Raw genomic sequence first — 20,073 nt, forward strand, 5'->3', positions numbered from 1 at the left:
CTGGTGCCTCCCCCAGCTCCCTTGTTGCGGGCAGAGGGGCAGCGGCTCCCAGCCCGGCTTGCTGGGACTGTGTGTACAGGGCGGTTGTGTCCTCCTGGGAGAGGCAGCAGGATATTGTCCCCTGGAGGACCTCCGGAGCCTTTCCAGCAGTCACCTGCATGTCCGTCTGTGACCACCCTTTGAGGGCCGTAACTGGTGTACCTGTACCTGATGTACGGGCAGGCTGAGGGCAAATACTGTAACTTCAAAGAGTTGTCTGCATCTGGGGCTTCCTAATCCCAAATGCACGTGAGCTTTTTCCACACCCCCCCCCCCCCCCCCCTTGGTGGTTTTAAGTTTGAGTGGCTACTATATTCGTGTAATTAAAACACTAATAAAATCTGGAACTGTCAGCTGTACTCATAGGCGTGTTGCTTGCTAGAGGCTGCTGGCTTACAGAAGCAAGTCCAACTGCTGCCAGTTCTAACAGCCACGTAGCTGAACATTTAAAGACGTTTCCTTAAGCTGATGTTATTCAGAATCCTTCAGTGTAGATATGATGTTACAATAAAGTACAGCAACAGAGATAAATACTGTACCTCTAGCTGCTAACGTAGCATTGATTTTCTGAAAGGAAAAATAAATGTCTTCAATAGCCACCTCCTGCCCTGATGGGCCAGGGCCGTAATTTGAATTTAACTTCCACCTTCGTCAGCTGTTATTCCCATACTCTCAGCTTAGCCAGAAATGACAGTTATGTTGCTCAGTATAGCTGCAGAAACTGAAGACAAATCAAAGTCGGGAGGTGGATTGTTTTCTCTCCAAGAGCTAGGAGGTTCACAGGCATGAACGCAGTCATCACATAACCCCTCTTTTAAAAATGAAGTAAAATTTAATATAAAAAATCATGGTCGTTGTCCATTCAACTGTACATGCTCTGGTAAATATACAGGTTTGGAAAAAAATTGAAAAGCTTTTATTTAAGATCCTAGATGAAAAAAGGACATGAAAAAATATGAATAAATACAATTAAAATAATATGTAAATACTTTTTTTTTTTTTAAAAACAGTAATTAGTTCTTTAGCTTGAAATTACTTTTTATAAATTAATCGTCCAGGAAGGAAAAGCCTTTTCATTCCACCATTGCTAGATCTTTCAGAGCATGACTTCGAGGTCTCTTGGCCTTGTAGGTAGGGCGCAGGAATTCTATTTTTCTCTTCCTGGTTTCCGCTTTATTCTTATGTCTCTTCAGCTTCCTCCTTGCAGCAATGTCGGGGTTTGCTACAGTCTAGTGAAAAACAAGACATTTGTTTAGTTACAACTAACAACTGTCCCTGTAAACATCAGGTACTTCCTAAGAAACTGGTGACTGGTAAGACAACGTGCGGGTTTTCCTAGGCTCCTCCAAACTGGGGGTATTCCGGCTGCTCTGCCCAGGCTTACCGCTGCTCTGCAGGTAAGCGGGAAAGCACAGCATCGCTGTCAGCCAGAACCTGCCCAAGAGGCTGATCTTACACAGTTTCTTGTGAAGTTTCAGAAACGAAACAATGAAACTGTCCCAATTCAGGATGAAGTTCTTCCTCAAACTCACCTTCCTGGTCAGCTCTCAAGCCTTCAGAGAAACCCTATTTCTTTTTTCCAGAAGAGAAAGCAGAATCTTACCTGCAAAGCCCTCTGCTTTTTCCTCATCGCTCTCTTCTGATTGGCCTGTTTCTGCACAGACGAAAAGGCAAGCGAAAAAGCCTCCAGTCCAACTAACTTCTTGAGCAGTTCTATGATTTCTTGCGAAAGGTTCTTCAGTGTTGGATCTAATGAAACGAAATTAACTTGCTTAACCTTTTCAGCATACGGAATGAAAGCCAAGAGCCCAGTAAGGATTCCTCTTTCTTTACTAGAGGACAACTGTACTGATTCATCTTGCCCAATACACTGTAGAGACCAGAGCAAAGGCGCTTGTGGAATCTGCTGGTTCTTCACCAGCTTTCCCAGAGGACCCCAAGTGGCTCTTCACACAGGCAAACAAAAAAATAATGCTTCTGGAGAAGCAAAAAATTTTTTCAGAAGGATAATGGCATCCCAGAGGTTATTAAAAGTGCCACCAGGGCTCTTTTGAAATAGGCTTGGTTGAAAATAGAGATGATTCCAGCCTTGTCAGCCAGCATCTGTCCTGTGCGCGTAGTAAGGGCTCGCCTTAATGGTTAGGATCACTAGTTAGTTACAATGTGTTAACTACAATCACTGGGAAAAAAGCTACTGGGGAGGAAGGCTACAAAAGAGATGCTAAGGGAAAACTGAGAGCAGGGCAAATGTTCCCCTCAGTCTTCCAACAGATCCCTCTTCCAAGTGCTTGTATGGCCTCCAGAGAAGCTTGTGTAAGCTGCTTGCCTCCACAACATCCTTCAGTGACAAGTTCCCTGGGTCTACACCCCCTATCATGTGAAAAAACATCTCTGCAGTTACTCTGAAAAATCATTTGAAGGCCCCTGGTTCCTGTGCTGGCAGAGAAAGCAAAAAGCTGATCTTTATCCACTCACGATACTGTCAATCTCTACCATATCTTTTCCAAGTCTCTTACTTGCTTAGCTAAGAAAAAATGGTAGCCAAGGCAGCTGTTCCTTACCTAGAACACTGTTACTGACCTCCCCCAAGTTTTTTCAGTTCTTTTGTATCCTTTGAGATGTGGGGACCCAGTGCTGAACACTGAATTTTCATGGCATATACAAACCGCAGATTTACAGTAAGAGAACTCTTTCGGTTTGTTGCCTGTTCTTTCCCTGACACCGGATTTTGCTTGACTTAACACATTTTCATGAACTATCTAAACACCAGTGTCTTGTTCTTAAGCCAAGAGTCTCTTGTGTTAAATGGGAAGTTGGTTTGTCTTTCCCCCACCCGGCATGACTTAAGATCTTTTAAACAAACATGAATCTCCAGGGAGAAACAAGTGTTGCTGCTCAGGTAGTATCTAGCAGGTCAGAGTGACCTGGACTCATTCAGGAGGAAGGGAAACGTTCTGTGCACAGTTTAATAGGTGCACACCTGCCTGCACACACCGTGTGCTGCATTCCCCTAGCAGACAGCTCTCTTCCCCTGCCTGCAAAGGTTACTTTCTTTCAGCCACTGTGCATACGTGGCACACATTAAAGGTCATTTTCTCTATTTCAAAAGGGGGAGCTTGGGGAAAACATCAAGCAATCGCCAAACTGGCAATTCCAACTTGTACAGTCCCTTGCTCTACAGTAACACAAGCTGCCCCTGTTTTACATTAAAACTGAAACACACTTTTAACCATAGGGCATGGATCTTCATGCCCCTAAGCCTCACAGCAGATCTAACATGGCAATTCAAAAAGAACGGCACTTAGCAACAGCCTTGTTCTGGCTTCCTGAACACCCACACTCTGTTCCTCTCCTGAGCAAGGACTCCATGAGTCTTGCCACCATGAGTCCACCCTTCATTACTACACTTTTTCTGCTACATCACATGCTCAAGCTTTACCCACTTGTATGTAGGAGCCTGCCTAACTTTAGTCCAGTCTTTTTTTTGTCAACATGTAGATTTTTGTTCCAGCTGTCAAACACTTTCCTCCTTTCCTGGTATTTTGGTTAGACTGCAAGTAGGTGAAATTCACCGATTATGGCATCTATGCCTCAACAGACAAAAGGAGTGACAGGCGGTGTTTGTGCCAAGGCACAGCTCCGACACACACACCTCTTTGCTAGTCTTTGTGAGGGAAATCACTTACCTTGCTCTGCATAGGTGCTGTTCAGCTCCCTGTACAGAGGGGTGAGAATTGTTGGAAGGTACGGCTTGATCCTGTCTTTCCCCAGATCCACTGAGATTGCTCCCAGGAACTTAAAGATGCAGCTTCTCTGAAAATGAGCGTTTGGGACACGAAGTAAGGAAGGTTGGAAGGCAACTGCCGAACTGAACTGCTGCAAGAGGGCTGTGCATCACCGTTCAGCGTACAAGGCTTTGTTTCAGACACGCTAGTCAGAAACTCACTGCTGTTACAAGGTCTTACTGCAGCCAAGTACAGCCTTTAGATGAGACACAACCTCATGGGATCTGTAAATGTGTGAGCTGTGACTTCACCAGGTCAGCAGCTGGTAACACTTTGAACGACAGGCTTGTTCTCACTGTCCTGAGGCAGCTGAAGACATGAAAGCTCAGCCTCTGTAACTCCACACCACGGGGAACCACAGTGCTTTTCCTGAAGCTCTCCCACACCCTCCCCTTCTCCTAGCAAGTAACTCCACACTGCCATTCCCCCACCCGCATAAACCTAGCACTCTTGGGCTTTCAAAGGCAGTGCTCTGCCCCCTTCAGTTTGGTGCCTTTGGCCTTCCCACCCTCCCACCACCCCACACGAGGGCTGGAAGCAACAGCAAGGAGAAGCACACTGGCACAAGCCTTTCCTAAGAATCCCGAACTGAAATGCTTGCTGTTTCTTTGGCACCTACTAATCCTCGCTTCAGCACCAGCCCCCAGCACCCTCTACAGCTGGTCCCCTGGAAGCAAAGAGCCAGAGCAACACTCTCCTGTGCAAGTGCCTACCACATCAAAAGCAGTTGGTCTAACCCTGTTCCTACCTTTAAAGGGACCTTAGGGGAATATGCTGCTTCTCGCTTTGCCATGAGAGAGAGCTTCTTCATTAACCATAGCAATGTGGCTGGCTGGCTTCTCTCTTCTGTGTCCTCTCTTCCTCCCTCTCCTTGAGCAGAAATGTCTTTCTCTTCCTCATCTTCTGAGGCCTCCTGCCCTTCCACTTCACAGCCAAGTTCTCCTTCGGCCTCTTTACCTTCTTCTAAGGCAGGGGCTAGCAAGTAAACAACTTTTGCCACAAAAAGCAAATTCTTTATTACCTGAAGTGTAAAAACAGAGTAGTCAGTCACTGTGGGTTCCCCCAGTGTCAGCACCAGCAGTGCCCAGAGTATGCAAGAGCCAATGCTAGATCTGAAAGAAGAACTGGCCAACCCAGGAGGCTGTAATGGGTTCACCACCTGCATGTTGCTCCTAACAGGAAGGCCCACCTCCATATCCTCCTGCAGTTTGGGAGAGTCTTTTCCCACGAGCTACTGTGCCTTTTGGGCTCCAGCACTTCCTGAGGCAGGGCTGCTCCTTTTGTCTTCTCCACCTCTGGCAGCCCCTGGCCCTCCACAAGGAAATCTCTGACCAGGTTCACAGTGGAGTCAGAACTTCAAGCAACAGCATAAAGCTGGACTAAACACTCCCACCAGACAGCCAGGGCTCCAGTGCAGCTGCAGGGAACCAGCACCAGAAATCTGGATCCCTGCTCCAGGATGTGGTTGCCCAGCCTGCTCCAGTCTGGGCTGCAGAGCCAAACTCTCCTGATGGAGGGCCGGACAGAAGGGACCCCAGTCCTACCCTGCATGGTGCCTCCCCTTTCTGTCCCTGCCACCCCTCAGCCCTTCCAGCAGGCTGACACCACAAGGGGGACTTTTCTGGGCCCCTCTGCGACACACACCCACTCAGATGCCCCTGCACTGTGTATTTGCGCTGAGCCACCACCACCAGCCAGCAGCGCTGCTGTCCTGACTAGGACATAACACTCCCTCATGGGCCAGGGCCTGCTCTGTGCCCTCCTGCAGCCCCAGACCTGCTCCTGCTCTTACCTGCTCTCCCAGAGACAGGTCCAGGAACTTGGACTGCAGCTGATGGCAGAATGCAAACACGAGTTCCTTCATCTGGGGAGAGGAAAAAGGAGAAGGGAATTACTCCATGAAAGGGAGCCAGTAGCAGAAACTCAAAGCAGCAGTCACCAGCGGTGGTTCCCACAGGAGGCCAAGGGATCGGCTCAGCACAACCTCTGCCTGCATCTTGCAGCCTAGAGGGGAATCTTTGTGCTGCTGAGAATAAGACCCCAGAGAAGCCCCCTCGCAGCAGCAGAGACACCTCCTCAAATGCTTTAAGTGATCAGGATTAGGCAGCAGACAAACAACTAAAAGAGAAATGTGCATGCCAAACTGTAACACTGTTTTTATGTCCCAGCCAGGGAATGGGCATGGGCAGGGGGGAAGGAGTAGTACAGACATCATTACCTTTTTGTCCAGTTCAGCAGTCAAGAAGACTGTGGATGCAGACAGCTCTGCTGACATCTTTTTCCTCTTCCCTGCCTTTCTTTCCCTCCACTTGTTGACAAGATCTTCTGGCTTGTAAGATGCAAACAACAAGCCAAAGATCTCAGTAGCTGTCAGCCAGACCCAGCTGTGAGGATACCACAGGTGAGACTGGACATGACCTGGGGGAAAGAAAACCTCTTTCAGCACAGGAGCTGGTCCAGTGAGAGCAGAAAAAGAACCAGGTCCCTCCAAGAATTACCACAGCACATGCTACAATAAAAAGGTGAAGGAAATGAACTGCTCAGAACATAATCAAAGACTTCCTAGCAACTCTATCCAGCCAAAGCAGAGAGCGGCAAAAAGCTACAGGTAGCCAAATGTCCCCACGGTGACCAGGCATTCTTGATTGTACCCACAGCACTTCCAAACATCCAAAGATGGAGCCATTGCTGGAAAGTGATGGCAACCGGGCAGGAAAAGTGGGTACGGCACAAAAAGACACTTGCTCCTATCCTGGCTGACAAGTTATGTTTCTGCAGCAACTATGGTCCCCTCAGGGACTCAGTGCCACAGCTCATCTGCCCATGATGTCTGGGCACTGGCTGCTGTGAGACTCGGATGAGCTGGCCCTGCTGCAGATGGTCAGATTGAACCCCTGGATGGAGGCTGAGGATGCTTCAGAGAAGAGATGGAGTTGCCCTCTTGTCTCGCCTCTGTCCAAGCTGTGCATCACTAAGCAGTCCAGGATTTACAAGGGTTATCTCGTATCGCACTAAAGGCACCTGGCAGGCTGAACTCTTCGAAGACATTAACCAGCCAGACCCAAGGCCTTCTGATAGCAGCAAATGAAGGAATTAAAAACAAGGCAACAAAATGTAATAAGCCAGCCTGACATTGTACAATCTCGCTTGTAGGGAAATTGCTTGAATCAAATAACCTCCAGGCCTTAACAACCTGGCAGACACAGAGTATTTACAGCACTATTACCATGTGTCATCGCTTGCTAGCTGATTTGTATGATCTCATCAAGAAAATATCATCTTCCCAGAAGAACTGAACGTTTTCATCCAAGAGGATGCAATTATGGTCAAACATGCAATAGTTTGCAACTCTATGCTCCTAGGATAATAGAAAATACATCCCAGCAACTGAGACAGAGGGCGTGTTGTTTTCATCAACCATGTAACCTTTTCCATTAACATCTTCTCTTTCACTGCCCGGTAACTGCCACGTATTAGCATTCTGCAGCATGCAAACATTGTACGACAAAGTTCAGTTGTTTCTATTATGGTGTGAAAAACCACACAGCACACAAAGAATCTTCCTTGTATAACACAGCCGTAATAATTCTTGATACTTACCCCAGATATTGCTCACAACATCACTGTTCTTGGTTAACTGAATGAAGCGGCACTCCGTGATTAGCTTTGTTACCAGCACAAGAAAGCTGAATAGCAGCCTATCTGCAGCCTTCTCCTCCTCCTCTTCAGTTATCTAATAAAATCAGCAAGTCAAGAAAGATGCTTACGAGAACCTGAAGACAGTGCTTATTTACCCTACTAGATAAATTTCAGATCAGCCCTGCAAATAAACAGAAGACTGACTCGTACCCAATTCCCAAAATAAACAGAAGAGAAGCAACTCCCCTAAAGCATTTCCTCTGGAGACTGATCCTCTGCAGGAGAGATTATTACTACAATCATTCTTGGTTTTTTATACAGATGTTACTGTAACAAACTCTTAGGTTTCTAAATGCAAGCAATTACACACACAATGTATATCACTTATGTCTATATATGTATTTGTGCACATTTGATTCTCATTGTTAGAGCCAAGTTGAGCTCAGATTTGCCTGTGTCACCTGGGAAGCCCCACGTTGTTATGACAACACTGTGTGCACGGTGTTTTACTAAATCACCTTCAGGTCCTCACCCTGCCTGCAATCACCAGCTGGCTTGATGTAACTAGTCAGTGCTTCGCCTACATGGTGCAGCACAGGGGATGATTACACTGAATTTCTCCTCACTGCAGGTATTTTATTTTCATCTCTTGTCAATTTACATATCCTGAGGCTCTTCTCTCTTGTTCAGCATGTTGCCCTTGCACATTAGTAACATACGTGGCCACTCCCCAGGCGCAGTGACTGGGATCCCTTTGGATTATCACATGCCAAGCAGAATTTGAGGCAGCCTTGTTATTCTGAGTTAATCACATGCACTAAAGAGATTTTCCGTAAAACAAAACCGTGGTCTGAAGTACAGGAAGGGAACTCCTTTGAAGACAGTCACAAGCAATGCACTCCTGACCTTCCACGCTTACACAAATCTCTGCAGCTAGCAGACACATTTCCAAGTTAAATGGATATTGTCAGTGTGATCGTCAGGCTGTTTTCCAACTAAACAGATTTTAACCCATCCCAGTGCTACCCGTGCACCCTGCCATTCTCTCTGATGGTGGTTTTTATAACTCCACTTTAAACAAAGAAACAGAAGTCCCTCCTCTCCTGCCACCACAGGAAAGACCAGAAGCAGGGAAAGCTACCTTGACATATGTACTGCTACATGCTGTCAACCCACCAAGTCATACAGGTAAAATCCAAAAGCCTGAGACTCGAGGGCTGCCTCAGGAACCCCCCGTTCCACCCACAGAGATCTTGATAGAGGCTGGGGCAAGGAGCAACGTATCTGCTGGTTACACAGTATGGCTGCAGGCTCAGGCCAGGTGGCTTTGCAAAGTTCCTTTGCCCCTTGCACTGTAACGTGACATCAAATTTGGGCTTACAGACAAAAAATATGGTTCTAGGTCACTGAGGTCCCCTTCAGAACAAATGTATGTGTTTCGTGTCTTTCCTCAGTCTCAAACAGTAGGTCCAACAGTTAAATCTCTCCTACACTTCTTCCCTTTTTCCATTTTCTTAATTCTCTTTCCCCAAGTCTCACATATGGGAAAAATTACTTACGTCTTCAAATTTAATTGGGTTGATTTCTTTTTCAATCAAGGTGAGGACAGCTTCAAGCCGCCGTTCAAACATTACTCCCTCCACTTCAACAAACAAACCGCATGCCTGGGCAGCCAACCTCCTGTGTGACCTCTGCCAACAGAAAGAAGAACACCCCTTGTTACTTCTTGATAATCAAATCCTGCAGCTCCCATGTGCAGGAGCTGGCAGCAATTCCTACTCTTGCCTGTAGCAACAGCATCTTAAGAGAAGCTGGTTTTCAGAGTACTATTGAAAAAGGAGATGCTGCCAGCTGGGGACAAAAGCGCCTGGCAGCACAAGTTATCCCTGGAAACACACCCTAAAACTGAATGCCGAAAGGCCTTTTCCAGCCTGGTTCCCAGCTACAAAGCTCTGGGGGCTACTTTGCACTCTTTGATTCTTCACAATGCAACAGGCAGCTCACAGCTGTAAACCAGAACTGAACATATTAGAGATGAAAAAGATGAAGTGTTGAAGAACACTTACTCCAGTAGGGCAGAGGGACAGAACATGAGTCCTGTTTGAGAATAACTAAACATCCAGGCACCTAGATCAAAATGTGAGGCCTGCAAGACTAGGTTTGCCACCCTCCAGCTGCCGGCGACAGACTGAAGCAAATCTAAGCTAAAGACAGCACGAAAAGCCAATTACTGAGATCAGAAGTTTTAAGGAATTTGCTCAAACCTTTAACCTGAGCAAAGACTACACTTGGTGAAATACCTGACCCAAAAGAGGAACTGTTAGAAAGCAGCGCAACGCAGCTGGGAAGCCTTTAGGCTGACCTACAGCAGCAGCAGTTCCCTACATTTGTGCAGCTATATGAAGCTGTATCATTTCTTCCTCTTCTTACTAGCAAGAGCTATGGTGCTGAGCACAGCTTTAAAGAGCTTTTATTCTAAGCCGATTCTTGCCCATACTCCTTTCCTAAAACTACTAAGTCAGGCATAACTGAACCCACCAATCCACCAGACCTGGTATTAGCAATCTCTCGCTTGCCTTAATCTTACTCAGCCCCCAAAGAGAGTCCAGACCTGGTAAGTGAAAAGACCAAAGAATACCTTCTTGCTGTGAAACCACTCTGTGACCAGCGAAAACATCAGATCTTGCTTTTCATTGTTTATCTTACTGAGGAGAGATTTACACGTCAAAGCTGCCATCTTCTTGCATTTGGAAGAGTCATCATTTATCATCATCATACAAAGAGAGAGAAAAAACAGCCCGCAGTATTTGTGGAGGAGATCCTAGAAAGAAACAACCATTAGTCAACCACACATCCCCAAGGATCTTCTGGCATTTAAAGGGGAAAAGACGGGTATTTGTTGCACAGCATATAGGAACAACGTCAGCCCTGAGTGGGGTCCACGTCAAGGCAAATGAACTGAAAGGACGGGATGATCCAGTTGTTGGAGCACACAGGGAGTGTACAGCAGCCCCAGCCTTGCTCCGACTCTGACTTGCTAACATGTCCTTGGGACAGCAACACGACTGTCAAACCTTAAAGGGCATTTTCATGCCCAACTCTCACTGAAACAGCCTTAAGTCCCTCAGCACTGCAGCAATCAGCCCAAAGGTCCTTTTCTCAGAGATAGCAGCTCTTTGCTACTTTACAGACTTGCCAGGAACCAAGTTGAGATACTAAATCTAATCAGGTGGTGGTGAAGCACAGCTTACTGTGCAGAATTTCTTTTCCTTCCTCCCAAATTCTTGCTTGACTGCACTTTCTCAGTCTCCTGAATGCTCAGCCAAGCTCCAGCTGCCGAGCTTTAATGCAGCTTAGCATTTTGCATATGTTACCCTGCATAGATGCCTGGTTATTTTTTAGCTTTCATTTTGATCCACCCCACTGAGAAGCCTTCCCTCTCCAGTCAGGCCAACAAAACAGGTATGGTACATCACAAAGTTCAGTCCACAACGTCCCTCATGAATGTTGAAAAAAATCCACAATGAGCAAACTCTAGACTTCACTTTCTATTCATACCCCATTTCCTAAACTGGTTGTGTTTCTTCCTGGCATAAATCACCATCAAGTTTATCCAAACTCCAGCTGACAGAGCTTTATTTTACTTGCAGACTGAGCACATCAGATAAAGAAGTACTGCAGACTTTCCAGCATGCCATTTCTCTTCTGGAGCAAAGCCAGGTTCTTTGGAGATAAGAGAATGTTCTGCTCATGATAAGAGATAATAGGAACTACCAAGTGCTCCCAAAATAAACTGCTTTGAAAATGCTGTTACTGCAACCCGCAGTAACTGCTTGATTCTTGGAACACCAAGGGGTGCTTGTTACCTGTGGGAACATGTCAAGGAGGTACGCAATCATCTCCAGTGCAGATTCCCTTCCAGTTTCATACTCGTACCTGTGAGGAAATGATTAACGGTTAGGGCTGCGTTAATACTCTAGAAAGTTGCTAACAATTTACAAGAATGGCCAATGCCAGAAATACACGCTGACAGGAATCTTTCTACAACAGCTACCAGACCTGGTCTGATACTTAGAAGAAGAGAAGCAACAGGCTCGTTGGCTCCATCTCCCAGTGAATGGGCACAGAGAGACAAACAGGCGAAAAAGGGCTCCAGCCAACTTAAGTCAGCACAGCCGCACTTGTACTACGGTGCTGGGGGACATGGTAAACTACTGTCACCTTGAGCAAGGGAGGGTCATGCTCAGAAGGAGATTTCAGGCACACTGCTCCTCCTGAATTGGTGCAGTTGATCTCAACTGTGCCTGCAACTGCAGTTGAGACCATTGCCATGGTACAGCAGTCACATAAATGCACCTTCCCTTATTCTTTCTGGATTTTCCAGTTCACCTGGTTCACAACCAGTGGAGCTGGTTAACAGCTAGGCAAACAACAGAACCTTTGCTTACAGAGAGATAAACAACTGTGAAATGGGGAAGAGAAAAAGGGTTTGCTTTATCAAACAGTCCATCTCTGAAAAAGGGAAGTGTTTTAGAGGTAGGAAAATCAAGACTTCAGCCACACCCTCCCCTCCTCACAAACAGCCCTTTAGGTGGCCACTAAAGTCATATTTAAGCAACAAGGTTCTGTTCTGACAGAAATGTTGGGAATATAAACTCACTCCAGTTGTGCGAGCATGAAATCCAAATTTGGTTTCAGCTTGTCACCAAGGGGGTAGTCCAGAATATATTTTAAGTAAATCTGGAAAGGAAAAACAAAAAACAACACAGAGATAAGTTACAAGAAACACTCGGCAAAGCTTGTAAAAAGGTTGTGAAGAAAATGGTGGGATGGAGCAGCAAATTTATGGGAATCATCCCTTTCTCCTGTGTGTGTAAGTTCCTGTTACACAAGAGGCCAACAACTGCTCTCAAGCTCCGTGCCTGGAACAGGATCTGCAGGCGTTTGACAACTGCCAGATCAGTCTTTGGAGTATTACTCTGAATTGTGCAGGCTTCTGTTAACAGAGATTCTGCATCCTTCAGAATTCATCCTGTAACTATGGAAATGCAAAATTTGGCTATGCACAGCTTCTGCTGCATCTGTATCCCAATGCTTGAAATGAAGCAACCAATTCTGTTTTTTGGTTGCTTTTAGCTCAGAAAGAAGGAGGAAGTCGTGGGAAGGAATCATGGATTTGTGGCAAATTCTCTTCTGCTGGGATTCAGAATAGGGCAAAGCTCTTAGTTACATAGGCCTAAAAGCCTCCAAAGGAGGGACTATGTCACTGCTGCTGAGCAGCTCTCTGAAGGTATGCCATGGCAAGCAGCCTCTCTATAGGCAAGCAGTCTGCAAAGAACTAAAGCCAGTCAGATAACTAAGGGAACAAGGATTAGTAAGAAGAAATGGGGTTAGGGGTTCAGCAGGGCTAAGGCAATGTCTGTGAGAGCTGGGACGGCCACACTAAGCCCTCTAGCTTGTTAGATGAGAGACTTCCCATTCTACCAACCTGCCTGCACTGGACTCGCACCGGCTCACTCTGACCCGTGATGGCCAGTTGGGCAACTTTCTGCAGCACATCATCAATTTCAGGGACAATCAGCTTCCTGGATAAAATAGCCTAAAAATGTGAAAGCACAACTGGAGTCATGTCATTTTGCTTGCACAGTGTGAGATGCAGTACTATAACCTGGGACTACACTGGTCTCAGGTGGTACATTAACACTGACTTTTCACATCTTCAAACATAGCCAGAGCAACTTAAAAAAAAAACAAAGGAAAAAAAAAAAAAAGGTGGCTTACAAATCCATATCTGTTTCTTTTGGAGGACACAGAATACCTGGTCTAATGATTAGGGATGTTGATTCTTTAGCAAAAACATCCTCAGACACAAATACATCCTCATATGCATGTGTATAAAACAGCCTCCTAAACAATTTTAAAGAGTGACTACAAGTCAAACAGGAAAGCTTTGCTGCTTTCCCCACCCCTCCCCCAACAGAGTGCCTTAACAGCATTCTTTGGCCTGTTCCTGATGTGAGATCACACAGCCTTTCACCAAGAGGCAGAATCACTGCCATTCCAGTGGCTCACAGAACCCATACGCCTGCTGCACAGAAGAAATACCTTGAGAAGGCCAAAGGCAGTGGCTTGGCGTGATGAATCATAAATGTCTTCTTCAGCAAAGCCAAGCAACACTTGGAGCTGTTTGCTTGTTATCTGACTCTTTGCATTCTTCACAAGTATTGTTACACACTACAAAATCAAATTGCACATTGTCAATACACATGCAGTGCCATAAAACATAAGTCCACACCAAAGCCTGACTGTTTATAACACTTAGGTTTGAAAAGACAAACTGCTACTCTGAAACATGCAGCTAACACTGTTCTCATCACACTTTGCTTTCAGCTGGCAATTCTGAGACAAAAACCAAACACAAACAAATACACGAATTCAGACTAATCCTTGAAATGAATGGGGATGCTCACAGACACGAACCATGATGCAGGAACACAGCCAGGAAGAGGGGAAAATTATTCTGGCATTGGCATTCAGCATGAATTACTCTTAACTTTCCCTTATGATCATAAAGCTGTAATTAATTCAGCAACGCATTTAGAAGACATCTACATGAAGACACTGCACACCGTAAGAGTAGTTATTACTACTATTAATTGCCTCCTTCCCTTGTCTCACTTCAGCTGCAAGGGTTTACTCCAGTTAATCATGTTAAAAGCAAGCTATTCAAGTACAAAACTGATGCCTCTCAAAAGACAGGGTGGTAACAAGATTCTATTATAAGGAAGAAAGAAGGCAAATATGCTTCTATAAAAACACTTCTTCAGATCCTAGCTGTGCATTTTTTGGGAGTAACTTTCTCTAAGTTTTCACTTGGGAAGGAATCAGCAAGATCACATTTCCCTCACTACCTTGTGATCTCCAGACTACCTCTCCAGGGACAGCTGCAGGAGGGATCTGCAGTTGGAAGAGTCTCATTCTACAAAGTTAATCGTAAAGTAGAAAAGAGCAGAGCTGGGTCTGACTTACTTTGAAACAGCTCACAACCAGGTGGAAATTCTGGCCTTTGGCTATTCCTGTCTTGGCAAATTCTTTCAGCAAGAGGAAAAGCTGCTTGATCAGTGGCTCCAGGTTCGTACCGACAGAAGGCAAAGGGAACTTTAAAATCCATACCAAGGACTGCAGAGCACCAGTTATCACCTGTAAGAAAGAGCCAAAGGACAGCAGGTGGGTACAATGACACCGACAGAACACTTTTCTCACTCTGTTACAGACACGGTCAGGCTATCTGCAACTGTGGTAAAAGGCAATTAGCTAACAAAATCAACCCCTTTCAAACCATTCATATGTAATACAAAGGGTTTCTCAGTTCTAAAAACACTATCTACCACTCCCTAATTCTCTAACTTTGATTTTACTAGGTAAAGACATTAATACCATGCTGATTCAGCAGATGCCGGGAACTCTTTCTGAGGCAGAGATGCCTTCAAGGCATAGAAGTTGCTCTGCCAAAAACCCAGGTCACCTGAAAGCTCTGCTCCAGGTATCTGATAGCATATGAGGCATGCATTCCATTCCAGGGAAACTCAAGGTTTAACAGACTCCCTCTTAAGCTCACTCAAACCCAAAGCTGCCCTAAAAGGATGCTGTCTGTGGTGCTGGGAATAAAGACATCAGAGTTGGGTCAAAAGAAACCACAGTTGTGACAACATCAGCAGCCACAGGGCCTCATGAACCTCGTCATAGATAGTCTACGGAGTCTGCAAAGTCCTTGTATGAACATGCTCCAGGAGAACTTGTCCATACTTGAACCTGCAGCACTAGGGGCAGAGCATTCAGTCCTCCATCAGCCACAATCCTTCCTCCCCCTTGGGATATCATGTCCTCAAAACAACTTAACCTGCACATCTATGAAATCAGGTTTGAAAACTGGATGGTTTTTTCTTCTCTTGCAGATCAACTGCAAGATGACATTTGTGGGCAGGACCCTTCTTAGTAGAACAGACAGAATAGACAGACTCCAGCTCAGAACTGTACCTTGACATCCATAGATTTCAGGCAGCCTATAAGCAGCTGAACAAAAGGGTCTAACATTTCCAAAACATGCTCCTCAGAAGAATTTACTTTGGACCTCTTCAGGCTCATGTGCAGCAGCTGGCATAGAAAACACAGGACATTAATCTCAAAGTCAGGCTGGGACTCAAATAAGTAAGGACCCACATTGTCTCAGGTTATAATAGAATTTATGCCATATCCCATTCAAATACCTGCAACAGTCTGAGCACTTTTTATAGCTCTCTAAGAGGCACGTTGCATGTTACCACATGCAAAATAAAGTTAAGGCTAGTGTCTGTGTTGTTAACACAATATATCCAGAATACCTTCCTTTGGATACTTTTAACAAAAATTTTGATTGCAAAGCTTTGTATCTGAGGAGATACTTACCCGAAGTCCTGAATCAACCAAGATATACGTGTTAGTCCTGCTGCTGACACGTGCTTTCTGCCCTCCTCTTGTGGGAGTGGGTTGGAGCAGCAGGCAGCTCTCTGGTTGCAGCCGAGGATCTGGAGGAGGGGCAACTTTTTTTCTGAAAAGCAATGTATGGCAAAGGAGAATATTCAGATTTCAACCCTCTACACAAGAAGCTCGCTGTTGGGAGTGAAGAGAGCTGGACTGTGCTCAGCTGCTACCCACATAGCAAGCAAAACCAGCCAGAACACAATGAAATAAACTTGAGAGCAGCATGACAGACAGGACTCTCAGACTTGAGAACGATATCACTATTACAGAGATAACAAATGCACACTGATTTGCATAACATCCCCACTTTTTTCTTCATAGTGGACAAACTTTGGTAGTTCCTTCAAGCAAATATACCTCCTGCCACTGCCCACTGCACTTCATTTACTGATATTTACTTCAATTTCTGATGGCTTATAAAAACTGCTCCAAGAAGTCTGCAAACAGCTGTCAGATCCTAGAGCAAGCCAGCCTACATTACATAGGAAATGCAAGACACCCAGACCCAGCTCTCAGCAGTGACACCACCAGATGGAGAGGAAATCTGATGGTTCTCCCTGACTTCTGCACCAGCACCAAAGTGATAAAGTGACAGCCCACAGCTTCTCTTGTTCCTGACCCCATGAAAATGTCCAGGACCCCAAACACCTCTTACATGGCAGTTTGTAGCTCGCTTCTAAACACTGCCCCTCGTCCCTTCATCCAAACACCCAAATGCATATACCAGCTTACCAGATGGTGAAAAAGCCTTACTGAAGGCCCTGAGCACTTGCAAGAGTAGACTCCCGTGAGTTCAGCAAGTGCTCACTCCCATTTCCAAGCTTTCTCCTTGCCCTCTGACTGCCCAAATAATTCATTTACATTGAAAACAAAAGGCAAATGAAAGCAAGGAAATCCCTCATACATTTGATCGGTTAGATTTGAGAGCTGCCATTTCTGCAAGCAAACCTCCCAACCGTTAACAGACCATCTGGATAACATCTCGGAACTCACTTGGCCTTCTCAGTGAGCAGAGGCAAGTTTTCACTGATGAGACCATGACTGAGGAGGAGGAGGGATTCTGCATTCATGTCTGAATTGAAGATCAGCCCTGCCATGATGTGACGCAGCGCCTCATGCACCTTCCGGACTATCTTCAAGCTTGTGGTGCTCTCCAGAATCTGCAAAGGCACAACCATGAGAGTCAGGAGGGCAACATGAGGGCAATGATCTGCCACCTGTATTCAGAAATAATGGGAAAAGCCAGACAAATTCCTCCCTCATCACCTGCTGCCTTAAGTCCCCAGCTCTCTACATGGACGGCATCCCATCGCCTCAGCTCTGCCCCAACATCCCTCCCTTTCTCTCCAGCCTCTTCTCAGACTCCAGCCAGTTCACCTATCACCACTAGGACACTCCAGAGCTCATAAGCAAACCAGGGCTCCATTTCTGCATGAGCTTGCACTCTACTCAAAAAAGATGCATCTCTGAAAAAGCAATTATTGCACATGGACAGAGCCTGAACACATTTTGGTGACATTTCCTTCATGCACAAAAGATCAAACCACAGAGCAGCCTTGCAGGACTTTGGAGCTCCAGAGTAAATGGTATTAACAAGAGTTGGCAGAGGGAGAGGGCATGGAGAACTCATAGTGGGATGTTTCCTCTCTAGCAGGAGGAAACTTCTCAGAACACCATTTCCTGCCCTGGACTGTCAATAGCAAAGTCTCATTTTATGAGCTGGGTGCATACTGCCTTCCAAACGAAAAATGGGAAGCCAAAGTGGGATTATATAGGAAACGTCACAGTAGCCACCTGAAGGCTCTAGAGTTTCTTTTAGACCATACAGAACCGAGAGTGCCCAGAGTTAAGAAAGACTCTGGCTGACTTTTCTTACCTCTTTCAGTGGCAGAATAAGTTTCATCACCTGGCCCTTTCCTATGAACTTTCCAAGAATTTCATAGGAATCGTAACTCTTGTTCTTGCGCGCTTCCATGACCTTGGAGACAATTCCCTTCACTTCCTTCTCTTCAGCTACATTCCCAAACAACTCTTGGTTGAAGATCTTTGGAAATCAGGCAAGAGAAGTGAATGAGGGAGGCAGAAAAGCAGAGCCAGATTCCTCCAGTAGCAGCAGAACAACACTATTTTTCCTCACTCACAGAAAAAACAATTCTCCAGGTTTCCCACAAATCATGTCTACCTTTCCTTTGTCAACATAAAACACCCCAGTTTGAGCACCCCAGATGATGAAGCTGTTCTCACACCCCTCTGTGGTGTTGTGATACAAGGAGTGGGACTGCAGTCAGACCAAGACATCCAAATATACTCCATCTGGGTGGCCAGCTGAGCTCCTGGGCTCCCTGGACCGCATTGACTAGAGGTCTGTTGACTTGCTTAGCCATTTAGTGTACAGGGAAACATAGTTAGGTATCTTAATCTTAAATCCATTCCCTCTCAGGATGCAGGGCTCAGGATACAGTCCCAGAGATACTTTGCTACTCTACAAGGGGTCTGCTGATGCCTCAGTAGAAAACAGTCTCCCCGCTTTGCAGTACACACACAATCATCCCTGTTTGCCACCAAGTCCGAGATAATCTACACAAAACCTTCTCCCAGAGCCTGCCCCAGGCGCTTCATGATGCTCTTTCCTTCAACCTTGAATAGCTTTTACCTCAATCAGGATATCTAAGCAGGGGTCCAAATCACCAGCACTGAGCCTGGTAGTAAGGCCCTTCAGTAACAGGTTCACAGTGAAAGTCAGCACATGGAGCTAGAGAAAAAGAGAACAGATCTTGTTTCCAACCCCTTGCATAGACCTCTTTAATAATACTGGATGGGGAGACTCCCATAGCAGAGACATCACAACTCACACACTGCACTTGAGCTCTCATTATAGGGAAGGAGGGAAAACAAAAAAAAAAAAAAAAATCACTCGGAGGACGAGAATCCATGTACCAGCAAGCAGGAAGAGGACCCCTGTCCCTCCGCACACTGGCAGGAGGGCCGGAATCTCCTCTTTCCCCAGTGCTCTTACTGGTATTTTTAGGCTGTGCTAATTGGCACTTTCACTGTTAAAGCAGTCAGAAGCTCATGCTATTCCACTGTGGTAATTCACATAGAAAATTATTCTTAACCTTTGGGTTTGCCACTGTGGAAAGAGGAAAGACGAATTACTAGTCAGAGCCTTGGCTCTTGATCTAGGAAGCAAGACTTCAATTAGCATCACCACATACTGTCTGTGCAGTCTTGGTGGCAACTCACCTCAGATAATGCTTGGCCCTAATGAACTTACTGGAAAGATTCCCACTAATTTTACTGGAACCAGAAATTCATCCTTCACCTCCAAACCTCAACTCTTCACTGGGAAGATGGAGATCCTCTCTTCTTCCCTGCTTAGACTCTTAAGTTCTTTGGGTACAGACCCTCATTTGACACTTGGCATAATAAAGACTAATGTAGGCACTAGCAATAGTATTTAGTTATATCATGCCAAGCTATTCTACCAGTGCAAAATAATTTCAGTAACAACTTCTCTTTGGATTCTCCTCCTAACACATTAGAAAAAACCTACAGAAAGCAGAAGAGGAAGAATTTGAGCATTACCTGGTACCCATGGATGAGAGTGGACTGCATCTCTTTTAAGATGTACAGAAGGTATTCCACTCCCAACACTTCCATGATTTTAGTGAGGGTGTTACGGGCAATGTCTCGGATTTCCTGAAATCTGTTCCTCAGAAATGTGCAGACTTTCAGCAGGATGCTGGAAACGGAGATAGACAGCTTAGCTCACCCACAAACAGAGCAGAACTAGTTACACTGCTAGCTAAGGAGGCTGCTTTTCAGGGCTGTTTTACAACCAGAGCTATACTCAAAGCCAGCGCCACAGAAAGGCTTAGTCATAGTCATATACACACCTACTGTCCTTCAAGACATTTTACAGATTTTCCTTTTTTTCTATACACTATTCTCTCCCCAGCTCTGCCACCCCTGCTTCTGCACCCTGCTTCACAGCTCTGCTCTTATTTAAGGATTTACCAAGTTCCTTTCAAACTTAGCTTTACAGAAGTCAAAAGCTGACAGAGGGGAACGTTGCTAGGAAAATGAGTTT

General features: G+C 45.6%; 1 protein-coding gene across 1 annotated transcript in view; it reads right to left on the reverse strand.

Annotated features, from left to right (window-relative positions):
- Positions 1–851: 851 nt before the first annotated feature.
- UTP20 (UTP20, small subunit processome component) overlaps positions 852–20,073 on the reverse strand; it is a 78,822-nt gene continuing 59,600 nt past the window's right edge. Inside the window, exons 44-63 of the mRNA XM_009284201.1 lie at positions 19,569–19,725; positions 18,637–18,735; positions 17,860–18,027; positions 16,977–17,143; positions 15,909–16,050; positions 15,501–15,617; positions 14,493–14,663; positions 13,569–13,697; positions 12,952–13,062; positions 12,124–12,203; positions 11,330–11,399; positions 10,102–10,284; positions 9,023–9,154; positions 7,425–7,557; positions 6,043–6,242; positions 5,617–5,688; positions 4,573–4,845; positions 3,726–3,852; positions 1,643–1,788; positions 852–1,268 (exon numbers count right to left, since the gene is read on the reverse strand). Coding sequence (XP_009282476.1) covers positions 1,113–1,268; positions 1,643–1,788; positions 3,726–3,852; positions 4,573–4,845; positions 5,617–5,688; positions 6,043–6,242; positions 7,425–7,557; positions 9,023–9,154; positions 10,102–10,284; positions 11,330–11,399; positions 12,124–12,203; positions 12,952–13,062; positions 13,569–13,697; positions 14,493–14,663; positions 15,501–15,617; positions 15,909–16,050; positions 16,977–17,143; positions 17,860–18,027; positions 18,637–18,735; positions 19,569–19,725 — 2,833 coding nt within the window. The 3' untranslated portion in view covers positions 852–1,112. The remainder of the gene's footprint in view (positions 1,269–1,642; positions 1,789–3,725; positions 3,853–4,572; positions 4,846–5,616; positions 5,689–6,042; positions 6,243–7,424; positions 7,558–9,022; positions 9,155–10,101; positions 10,285–11,329; positions 11,400–12,123; positions 12,204–12,951; positions 13,063–13,568; positions 13,698–14,492; positions 14,664–15,500; positions 15,618–15,908; positions 16,051–16,976; positions 17,144–17,859; positions 18,028–18,636; positions 18,736–19,568; positions 19,726–20,073) is intronic.

This window comes from Aptenodytes forsteri, unplaced genomic scaffold (assembly GCF_000699145.1).
Source record: "Aptenodytes forsteri isolate BGI_AS27 unplaced genomic scaffold, ASM69914v1 Scaffold60, whole genome shotgun sequence".
Classification (NCBI taxonomy): domain Eukaryota; kingdom Metazoa; phylum Chordata; class Aves; order Sphenisciformes; family Spheniscidae; genus Aptenodytes; species Aptenodytes forsteri.